This window comes from Topomyia yanbarensis, chromosome 2 (genome assembly GCF_030247195.1).
Source record: "Topomyia yanbarensis strain Yona2022 chromosome 2, ASM3024719v1, whole genome shotgun sequence".
NCBI classification, from domain to species: Eukaryota; Metazoa; Arthropoda; class Insecta; order Diptera; family Culicidae; genus Topomyia; species Topomyia yanbarensis.
Window position 1 is genome coordinate 444,037,314 of NC_080671.1, and position 11,927 is coordinate 444,049,240.

The 11,927-nt window shown below is 41.2% G+C and overlaps 1 protein-coding gene across 1 annotated transcript; it reads left to right on the forward strand.

Moving 5' to 3' along the window:
• Window positions 1–6,625: 6,625 nt before the first annotated feature.
• Window positions 6,626–11,643, forward strand: LOC131681073 (uncharacterized). The gene is made up of 5 exons (XM_058961781.1): window positions 6,626–7,367; window positions 9,984–10,670; window positions 10,794–11,110; window positions 11,175–11,567; window positions 11,614–11,643. The coding sequence occupies exons 1-5, from the start codon at window positions 6,767–6,769 to the stop codon at window positions 11,641–11,643; spliced, it is 2,028 nt and encodes a 675-aa protein (XP_058817764.1). The 5' UTR covers window positions 6,626–6,766.
• Window positions 11,644–11,927: the final 284 nt, after the last annotated feature.

Here is an 11,927-nt window from a genome sequence, read left to right on the forward strand (position 1 = left end):
GTACCGGAATTTGGCCGGACTGGAGTGGCTGATGAAACCTTTCTGGCGAGGTGCGAAATTTGCTGGTTATTTTTTGATAACTCTGCCTTTAGTTCAGCACAGACGTTATCCGTTTTCCCAGCGATAGCAGCGATAACACATCCAAGCGAGGAAACGGTGTCGCGAAAGCGAGCAAACTTCATCAACTTGACACATTCATTGCACATCCAAAATAAATTTTGGTTTTCCTGAAGTTTTTGCACCACATTTTTGCAAAATCCCATGCATTCGATAAAGTCATCGTCCGGTTTGACGGTTTTCGCGCAGTGATCTCATGCACTTGTCATAATGCCGATTTTCTACCCGCCCTAGATCCGACTTTTCGTTTTCGTCTCACTGTGCGCCAAGTTGTGATGTGGGAAATACTTTCCTCTACCCGCGTGCAGGTGGCGAAGTGAGCGCGTGATTTTTTGTGGGTAATTACACACAGGTTCGGTGATGTAAACAATCTTGATTTTCACTGGATTTTTCACGACACAAAAACAAAATTTACAGAAAAACTTCACAATATCAAGGGCGCAAACAAAATTTAGAATCGACTGATACGATAAACGATGATTAAACGGCACAAATGACGTCAAATATTTAAAAAATAACTGGAGCGATCAACACAAACAACTAATCGGTGAAAATACACTGAACCAAAAAATTGACCCCATTTATCGGAACGGTCGGGCTGATCAGAGTTGGAGGCCGACTTAAATATTCACAGATTCCGTACGACGGAAGGCAACAAATCCTGCTGCCTGAGAAGCACCATGTGACGAATACTCTCCTTGGACAGTTGCATGAAAACCATTATTTTCACGTCGGACAGCGAGGATTATTATCCATTGTTCGTGAACGATTTTGGCCTGTGAACGCAGGCATGTTGATCAAGCGAATCATTTCCAAATGCCACGTGTGCTGTCGACACAACCCTCATTCAGTGAGTCAGTTCATGGGAAATTTACCAAATTACAGAATAACTCCATCGCCTGTATTTTGGAACACCGGTATCGACTATGCGGTCCCTAAATATCTGAAGGCTGAAGACCGTAGTGTACAAGGCTTACATATGTGTATTTATATGAATCGCTACCAAGACCATCCATCTGGAAGTGATTTCGAATTTAACGGCAGCAAATGTCATCGCTGCTCTACAGCGGTTTATCAGTCGACGAGGTATAGTGGCCAATTTGTATTCCGATAATGGTACTACGTTCGTTGGTGCTGATCATGAATTAGCAGCTCTTCGCAAACTTTTCGAAGATAACAAAGGAAATTAAAGGATTTCTGTGTTTCGAAGGGAATACAATGGCACTTTAACCAAACTAACTTTCGAGGAAATGATGACTTACCTCACGCAGTGTGAACCAATCCTGAATAGCCGACCACTAATTCCAGTTTCAAACGACCGAAACGATGTTGAAGTGCTAACGCCATCTCATTTTCTTATTCAGAGACCGGCATTAAGTATTCCAGAGCCATCCTATTATGAAGTGAAAGTTGGCCGACTCAGTCGTTGGTAACATGTACAACTGAAGAAGGAACATTCCTGGAATCGCTGGTCGGTCGAATACCTGCACCACCTACAATCACAACCCAGATGGCATAGAGAAGTGACGCAGATTGAGATCGGTGAAATGGTGGTACTGAAGAACAACAATGCCACGCCTCACCACTGGCGCATAGGACGTATCGTGGCAATTCATCCTGGACCTGATGGAATCGTACGGATGGTAACCGATAAGACGGCGACATCGGAATTTCGGCGAGCTGAAACAGAGATCTGCACGCTTCCTTCGGTTAATTCGGAGGGATTCAACGGGGGGAGAATGATGCAGCGCACAACAACAGTCAAACCAGCCCTTCGGCACGAGTTCTGAGAGAGAGGAGAAAGAATAAAAAATAAGAATTTTTTTTGATCACTACAGTAAAAATTAACGCTTTATAATGAAAGCACGCGTCTTTACTGAAGCACCCGAAAACCTCTAAAAACCAATCCAACTGAGATAATTTCGAACAGTTGTAAACAGTAAAATAATTTTCTTACTTTCACTTACAGTGATGAGCTGATACATACAGTGCCACCTAGAGACGAAAATGCAAGTTAGTGCACTTTTTCCAAATTGTCAAAAAATCCCATATAAACTCCAACTTGTTCGATTTGGCTCGAATTTGGAGCAAATACTCCTAGTCTGACTTGACTTCCCCTGACGGTGGTTCATCTCAAGGTGAGATGGACGTCGAAATAAAATCGGCTCCCCGGCTCAAAGTATATCCGAGCTCGGCCACCGGGCCATTTGTGATCTTCTTTCGGACCAAAGAAAAAAAGTGTTTGAATCTGTTGCAGATTTCTCGAGTTCTGACGGATCGGTATTCGGCCGTGACAGAAATATCGAAAATTCGGCCTGATAAGCTTCGGGTGGTGGTTAACAGTTCAACTCAGGCAAACGATATTGCTGGATACGAGCCCTTTACGAGGGAGTACAGGGTGTATATTCCAGCTAGCAGGGTTGAAGTCAGTGGGGTCGTTTCCGATTCGAGTCTGAATTGCGAGGACCTGCTAAAATATGGGACTGGCTGTTTCAAAGACCCCATGCTTAAGCCAGTGAAGATACTGGAATGCAAACGTTTGCATTCAGCATCAGTCGCAGCTGACGGGAAGAAAACATACGTCAACTCAAACTCTTATCGAGTGACCTTCGCCGGTTCTGCTCTACCCAACTACCTTCTCTTTGACAAGGTTCGTCTACCTGTTCGCCTCTTTGTGCCGCGGGTCATGAACTGTACTAATTGCAAACAATTGGGACACACAGCCTCCCATTGTAGCAATAAAGCCCGCTGTGGGAAATGCGGTGGGAATCATGCGGATGATTCCTGTGGTAGAGATGTCGAAAAGTGCCTCTACTGTGGGGGAAACCCACATGATCTCCCTTCATGTCCCGCGTACAAACAGCGCGAGGAAAATCTTAAGCGTTCCCTTCAGGGACGCTCTAAGCGATCTTTTGCAGAAATGCTTAAGATAGCTACGCCACCTGTCTCTACGAACATCTTTACCAACTTGTCTACTGACGAAGGCGACTGTGATGAACCCCAGGAGGGAACATCTTCTGCTGTGCCTAAAAGTAGTAGAAAAAGGAAGAACATTTCCTTTTCCAAGCTTCGTCGTAAAGGCCAGAAGGTGTCTCTTCATGGTCCCCCTAAAATAACTACTCAAGGAAGTACTGGTGCAAAACCGAAGCAAGTCGCTCCCGGTCTCAGTAACCTGAGCTCAGAAAAGGAGTTCCCAGCACTTCCAGGAACATCAAAAACCCCAAGTGTTCCCATATCTCAGCCAGAGAAAGAAAACAGTGCTGGCTTAATAAATTTATCTGACATTGTGGACCGTATTCTTACAGCGTTAAACATTTCTGACCCCCTTAAAAGTATCTTGATAAGCTTTCTCCCCGCAGTAAAAACATTTTTGTTGCAGTTCACTGCGAAATGGCCCCTTCTCTCAGCGATTGTATCCTTCGATGGCTAATTCATCGAACGAGGTCAAGGATTTAATCACTGTTCTACAGTGGAATTGCAGAAGCATTATCCCGAAAATCGATTCGTTTAAAATCTTACTAAATAATTTGAAATGCGATGCATTTGCCCTATGCGAGACATGGCTCACTTCAGAAATAACCCTACACTTCCACGATTTTAATATTATTCGCTTGGATCGAGAAGACTCTTACGGAGGAGTACTTTTGGGGATCAAAAAGTGCTATTCTTTCAATCGTATCGACCTCCCCTCGACACCAGGCATTGAAGTTGTCGCTTGCCAAACCAGAATTAAAGGCAAAGACCTTTGTATTGCTTCCACCTACATCCCCCCTAGAGTCTCAGTTAGCCACCGACGGCTTTGCGATATTGCGGAACTCCTCCCCGCACCGAGGCTAGTTTTAGGTGACTTCAACTCCCACGGCACGGCATGGGGTTGCCTTCATGACGATAATCGATCTACACTAATCCATGAGCTTTGCGACAACTTCAATATGACCATTTTGAATACGGGTGAAATGACACGGATTCCTGGCCCTCCAGCGCGTCCGAGCGCCTTAGACCTGTCCCTCTGCTCGACATCACTGCGGTTAGATTGCATGTGGAAGGTAGTCTCTGATCCCCACGGCAGCGACCATCTGCCAATCGTAATTAATATTGCTAACGGTTCAGGGCCACCGAATACAATTAATGTTTCGTATGACCTCACACGAAATATTGATTGGAAGAGCTACGCGTCTGCTATATCCGAAAAAGTAGAATCGACACAAGAGCTTCCTCCGGAGGAAGAGTACGGGTTCCTGGCTGGCTTGATTATCGATACCGCGATTCAAGCTCAGACTAAACGCGTACCAGACGCGAACTCACGCGGGCGTCCTCCCAATCCATGGTGGGACAAAGAGTGCTCAGACGTGTACGCGGAGAAGGCCGCTGCGTATAAGACCTTCCGGGACGACGGGCTGCCAGCTAGCTACCGACAGTACGCGATGGCGGAAACGCGCATGAAGAGTTTGATAAAAGCCAAAAAACGTAGCTACTGGCGCCGGTTCGTCGACGGACTAACGAGAGAAACATCGATGAGCACTCTTTGGAGTACGGCCCGGCGCTTACGAAACCGAAACAGTACCAATGAGAGCGTGGAATATTCAAACCGTTGGATATTCGATTTTGCCAAGAAGGTTTGTCCGGATTCCGCCCCGGCACAGAAGATCTACCGCGCCGCGTCCCCTCACAATAACGCGAACGAAACACCGTTTTCGATGGTGGAGTTCTCACTTGCTCTCTTATCATGTAACAATAAAGCCCCAGGGCCAGACAGAATCAAATTTAACTTGTTAAAGAATCTGCCAGACTCTGCCAAGAGACGCTTGTTGAATTTATTTAATAAGTTTCTTGAGGGTAATATTGTCCCTCATGACTGGAGGCAAGTGAAGGTCATTGCCATTCAAAAACCAGGAAAACCAGCCTCCGACCACAACTCGTATCGACCGATTGCGATGCTGTCCTGTATTCGAAAGTTGTTCGAGAAAATGATCTTGTTTCGCCTCGATAATTGGGTTGAAGCAAATGGCTTACTGTCAGATACACAATTTGGTTTCCGCAAAGGCAAAGGGACGAACGATTGTCTTGCGTTGCTCTCAACAGAAATTCAAATGGCTTATGCTAGCAAAGAGCAGATGGCATCAGTTTTCCTAGATATAAAGGGGGCTTTTGACTCAGTTTCTATCAAAATTCTTTCTGAGAAGCTGCACCAGCATGGTCTTTCACCGACTCTAAACAACTTTTTGCTAAACTTGCTGTCTGAAAAACATATGCATTTTTCGCATGGTGATTTATCGACATCACGAATTAGCTACATGGGTCTTCCCCAGGGCTCATGTCTAAGCCCCCTTCTCTATAACTTTTACGTGAATGACATTGACGAATGTCTTGTCAATTCCTGCACGCTAAGGCAGCTTGCAGATGACGGTGTGGTCTCTATTACAGGTCCCAAAGCCGTCGATCTGCAAGGACCATTGCAAGATACCTTGGACAATTTGTCTGCTTGGGCCCTCCAGCTAGGTATCGAGTTCTCCACGGAGAAAACTGAGCTAGTCGTATTTTCAAGGAAGCGTGAACCAGCGCAACTACAGCTTCAATTAATGGATCAAACTATTGCTCAGGTTTCAACTTTCAAATATCTCGGGGTCTGGTTCGACTCTAAAGGAACCTGGGGATGTCACATTAGGTATCTGAAACATAAGTGCCAGCAAAGGATCAACTTTCTCCGTACAATAACCGGAACATGGTGGGGTGCCCACCCAGGAGACCTGATCAGGCTGTACCAAACAACAATATTGTCGGTGATGGAGTACGGGAGTTTCTGTTTCCGCTCCGCTGCGAACATACATTTCATCAAACTAGAGCGAATCCAATATTGTTGTTTGCGTATTGCTTTGGGTTGTATGCACTCGACACATACGATGAGTTTAGAAGTGCTGGCGGGCGTCCTTCCGCTGAAAAATCGATTTTGGGAACTCTCCTATCGATTGCTCATCCGATGCGATATCTTGAACCCGTTAGTAATTGCAAATTTCGAAAGGCTTATCGAGCTCAATTCTCAAACCCGATTTATGTCCTTGTACTTCGATTACATGGCACAAAATATCAATCCTTCTTCATACTATCCCAACCGTGTCAATCTCTTTCATGCTTCTGATTCAACTGTTTTCTTTGACACATCCATGAAAGACGAGATTCGTGGAATCCCGGATCACATACGCCCGCAAGTGATCCCAAGCATCTTTCATAGTAAATTTCGAGAAGTCGACTGCAACAAGATGTTTTACACCGACGGGTCAAGCCTCGACGGCTCCACTGGCTTCGGTATATTCAATCAAAACCTCACCGCCTCATTCAAACTCAATGATCCTGCTCAAGGTTGCTGTTATTCGCGTCGTTGGACTCAAAAACATTCACCACCTTCGAATAATCTGAGAACGAAGGGAGCAAAACATGCACTGCGAATGAAGCAACCGCTATGCTTAATACGAGCGGCCGTGAGCGACCTGTGTACGATGAGCGTTCTTGCTGTTCGTGCCGTCTTCCATTCGTTCCTATTCCACTCTCTTGTATTTTTACGAACTGGTGGAATCATAGACGAGTGCACCTGCCAATGACGACTCAAGACGAGTCATTGTAAGACTCGCCGCGAGTGAAACCAGATGCAAGCATGAATGCGAACGTACGCGGAAGTTTGAAGAGAAAAATAAGTGATGCAGTGGAAGAAGTGAACGATTCCGCTGGAGGCAAAAAATATAGATGTCTCGCGGATATCGATGCTGAAAGGAAATGTGTATACGAACAAAAAAATTTCAATCCGGGCAATTTTAAGCGTCACTTTATATCCTGTCACGCGGAAGTGGCGCATCGGTTAAACTTAGTGAGCGAAGGTAGTGATCAGCCGCAAAATACCAAAAAGCGACCAAAGTCGGCGTCTAAGGTGCAGGTGGAAACCACCAGAAGTAATGTGCTTTTAGGCACATTGCAAATGATAACAGAGAACAACCTCTCGATTCGATTCCCGGAATGGGAAGGTGTTCAGTTGCTATTGGGTCCTTTGTGGAATGCATGCGATTTAAAAATTTCAAGGAACACACTTCCAACCCTCATTCACCGTGCTGCTGACATTATGCGGCATACAATGGCCGGTAAGTTTTACCAAAAGCCAATTTGCCTTAAAGTAGATGCAGCAACCCGGCATTCGAAGTCGATTTTTGGCATAAACTTGACTTTTACGGATGACGACGGCATTGTACAGATAATGCATTTAGGTAAGTAAAATTTATCATATTATGTAATTAAATATATGGAATAATAACACCAACGGACCAACCACCAGCTTTTTATGTATCTATATATTGAAAATAGTATATTTGTTGAACTTTTTGTGCAGGTTTTTTTTTAAGAAAAACGGAAATACGAAGCGAAAGTTCTCAATTCACATCATCATCATCTTTCGTTTCGTATTTCCGTTTGTATAAGAAAATAACAGGTAAAGTCTAATAACCCTTTAACGTTTGATGGTTAATAGTAATGGTGAAGTTTTTCCACAAAATATAATACTTTTTCATCTCCCAAAGGTTTGCAATGCTGAAAGAAACACCTTGCATATTGTGATGTTTAACTTCAGAACATTGTTCAATGGCTCAATTACCACTGGTGGCGCAAATCACTTCCGTGTAAAGGCCCGAACATAATCAATGCGGTGCGGCACGATACGGCGCGGCAATTTTGTTTAAACCATTTCGATTGGATGCGTGTACCCACAAAGACTGTGATGCGGCTCGTTGCGGCGGCTGCAGGGTTTAAAATTTCTCAACAAGAATGCGGCAAGCGCGTTCGGCAGACGTGCGTGGATTTATTTATCGTATAACTGGGAATTCAAGAGGAAGGCACATTATTTTCAGAGATTATTCTGTTGCAATTAATGTAGGCTACTATTCGTGGTAAAATATTTTTTGAAAGTCATTGGAAATGCTTAAAAAATAGAAATATGAAGAAATTCAGAAATTTCACTTATTTTGAATTCAATGCGATGACATACATATTTTTGTACTTCGAACCATTGCAATTTATGTAGGCTACAATTATTAAGGGAAACTCTTTTGAAATTTATTGTATCTTTTCCAACAAATGATAGGAATCGTAGAATTTCAGAAATATATGTTGTTCAGCTAATAACTTTAAATTCAAAGCAATAACATATACATTTTTGTACAACAGACGTTTCCAAATTATGTAGGCTTCAGTTTACGAATATGCTTGAAATTCATTAGAAATACACACACCAAAATCTCATAGAAATATCAAAACAGAACATTGAAAAAACAAGTATGATAATGTTACTATTTTAAGGGTTAAATGTAATATAATGCACCACATAAATTTTGTACAACAAATATTCTTTTTAGACAGAAAATGGTGTATCATATCAATGTTCCATGGTAACTTTAATGAAATTTTTTATTGGTGTTTACTATATAACATGCCCGTTTTTGAACGCACGTGGTATTTCTTACTATAATCAGTAATTTTTGAAAATCTTGATTTACGATGTATGGTATTATTCCATGTATGGAATCACGACGGACGTTGAGATCCATTTGGTGTCTTATACAATTTTTATATTCATTTTTATCGATTGTAGTTTTTTATAATAGTGGTTCTTTGTGATTTCATTATTGTAAACGTCATTTTATATACATTTATGTTTATTTCATTTTCCGAAGAAACGTTAAGATATACCCGTGAATAAATTCCGTTTGACAGAAGCATCTGCGGCCCATGGGGTGTCCCGGAAAACTGGTTCTGGAATCTCCTGAATCGTCCATAAGAACCTCACATACCAATAGAAATGCTTGAAATGTCAAATACCACAAAACTTGCAGGTATAGATGACGAAAGTAAATAAATTCTAAAGAATTTGTAAGCCTGATTTCGAAATATTAATTTTTAGATGGATTTTCATTTCGCTTTTTGTTAAAATATGCTTGTTCTCAAATTCATCATCTACCATTTTGGCACAAACCTTTTCTAAGATGTCTAAAATTTGAAGTTATTAACTTTCTACCATAGTTGATTAGTTGAAAATTGTGGAAATTATAATTTCAATCTTACCTTAGTCATAGTAAAAAAATATTATTGTGTTGATGTGTAGCAAAATTGAAAAGGATGAAAGGATCATTTTAACTACAAGTTTTTCTTTACTTGAACACTGAATATGGTTAATGTATTCATACAGACAATCGTAACATTTTTAACTGTCGTCTGGGTTTGTTGGAAATATTTTTTCTTGCCAGTACTATTTGAGCAAACAATAGTTTTAAGAGCAGTCATGTTTAGAGATTTACTGGAACAATATTTTCAGTGTGAGAAATCTCATTTATTCTGCAATTCTACAATATAACATCCAATGAATTTTTAACGAAAAAAAATCAGAAACTTTTACCTGCATCCATTGTCATTGTTTGATGTAGAAAAATGTGTATGCCATCGATTTAAATATAAATATTGACTGAATAAATGAAATTGCTGAATTTCTCTGTGTAGTTTGTTTAGTACTTTAAATGAATTTCACAAGACTTTCATTTATAAACTGTAGTCTATATTCCCGAAATGAATGCACCCTTTTGGTTTAAATGTCGTTAATAAAAACAAAAAAAAAACATGTAGTCTTTATTATTTGCAATCTATTGATGTATAATAATGTATAAACCATCGCTGTAGCTTCAAAGTTTGTGGTTGAGCAATTGCTAAATATCTTCTTGCCGCATTCACTGCGGCAGCGACTTTAGTCCTTGCCGCATTTGCCGCAACGCAGCTTATTGTGTTTACGCCTTAAGACTTTAATCAGTATTAAAATCATGTTTCAATTTATTTTAATTCAGCTGCTCACGAAATGCCTGAAAGACAGACGCAAGAGAATCTACAACGAGTAATTATGGATGAGATCAAGGTTTTTGGGATTGAATATTCGCAAATTGTGGCTATCACCAGCGACAATGGTCAAAATATATTGGCCGCAGTTCGGTACATGAAACGACTGTTGGGAGATACCCTAGAGGGCTCCCTCGGTAGTATTCTTCGCAAAGAATATTCACTTGTTGCGAACTCTTGTGATTCGGAGAATATCGAAACACCGGAACTGACTGAAACCTTTGTTAGAGATGAGGAAGACATTTTAGAATGCGAATTACAGATGGTACCTGAAAATGACGACTTCGTTGAAGATTTATCTCGAACCGAATACGACGATGAACTGTGTGAAGATGGCGAAGATGATAAGATGATTAACATCGACATCCTGGAAAGTGTAAGATGTGGAGCCCATACAGCTCAATTGGCTGTATGGGACGTCTTGCGAGAGTACAAAACTCGCCTCTCGAACATCAACAAAAAATGCCTCAGAATGCACAAGAAAGCCAATCGCCAAATGTTCATGTTCCATAAAACTGCTCTACCACCGAAGGTTTGTGAAACAAGGTGGAATATATGGTACATATTACTGCGATACCTCAAGGAACTAGAAGGTACACCATTTTTGGCGCTTCTTCAAACCAATGATCCGGATATTGGTAAGAATTTGTATTTTTCTAAGATTAAGGTAAAGAATCGAAATGGTTGTACATCAACAATTTTAGTTATTTAGTTTTTCAAGCAGTATGTATCGTATAACTAATATATAAATTATTTTTCAGATTTCTCTCGGCAATGGTCTTTCATAAATAAGTTTTGTGATGCCTTTGAGCCGTTGTTCTACCTAACATTGAGATCGCAGAAAGATCATGTGCCAGTATCGCAATTCTACGCAGATTGGCTACTGTGCCAAGCACAGTTGAACGCAGTCAATCAATCGCAAAACAATGTCTTAGCCAGAAAATTGCTCGTTGCTATGGACAAACGATCGAAGATACTACGTACCAGCATGCCTTTTAAAGCATGTTTATACATTGACCCTAGATTCAATTTCCTTGGGTCGAATCGTCTCAGTGCCGATGAAAAAATCGAAATACAGGTTGGTTCTAACGAACGCTGCGCATATTTGGAGATATTTTAAAATTGTTTTTTTTTGGTTTCAGAAATACCTCATGTCGTTCAATATTCGACTGAACGACCTTGCAGGCCTAAATGAAGAAAAATGCAGTGACCGGAATGATGAAAAGACTTCTGATGACTTCGTTGAGGAGTATCTCACGAACTTATTTCAGGAAGAAACTGTCACTCTGAGTCCATCAACAAACAGTTCAGATTCCTTCATAACGGAGATAATCAAATTGGAAACTCGCCCGAAGGTTCCCATCACTGCATTTTCAGCAAAAGAAGTCACTAATGCCCTTGCACTACCATCAACTAGTGCACATTCCCCAACATCTGATTATTTCGATATATTCAAATATTGGAAACAGCGAAAAGTTTCCAATCCTCGCTTGTACCGCATTGCCATGGCACTGCTTTCGATTCCCTCTACACAAGTTACTGTAGAAAGATTATTTAGTCAGTTGAAACTCCTAATTACAGATTCAAGAACGCGGCTTGGGGACAAAATGATAAAAGATATCATGCTCCTCAAAATGAATAAAGTTTTGTGGCCCGAAGTCATCATGGTGCTCGAAGCAGAGTTAGAAAAATGACACACTGTATAGCTAGAAATTCTTCGATCTTTGTTAGATTGATGACAGAACTTGTTTAATCTACATCTTTTATTTACTAATAAATGAATTATGGAAAATGGTACATTAGTTTATTTTTTGTTCTGATATCCAGAGTCATACGCATTGAAGAGCGAATAAAGGCGCTAAAATCTAGGCTTATTAGCCAGGGCAATGTGAAAA

What these genes read in the sequence shown, in the direction of transcription:
- LOC131681073 (XM_058961781.1), top strand. Translation starts at nt 6,767, where the DNA reads ATGAATGCGAACGTACGCGGAAGTTTGAAGAGAAAAATAAGTGATGCA. An exon ending in TGTACAGATAATGCATTTAG is followed by an intron (nt 7,368 to 9,983) that starts GTAAGTAAAATT and finishes ATTTTAATTCAG; the next exon opens with CTGCTCACGAAATGCCTGAA. An exon ending in AACCAATGATCCGGATATTG is followed by an intron (nt 10,671 to 10,793) that starts GTAAGAATTTGT and finishes ATTATTTTTCAG; the next exon opens with ATTTCTCTCGGCAATGGTCT.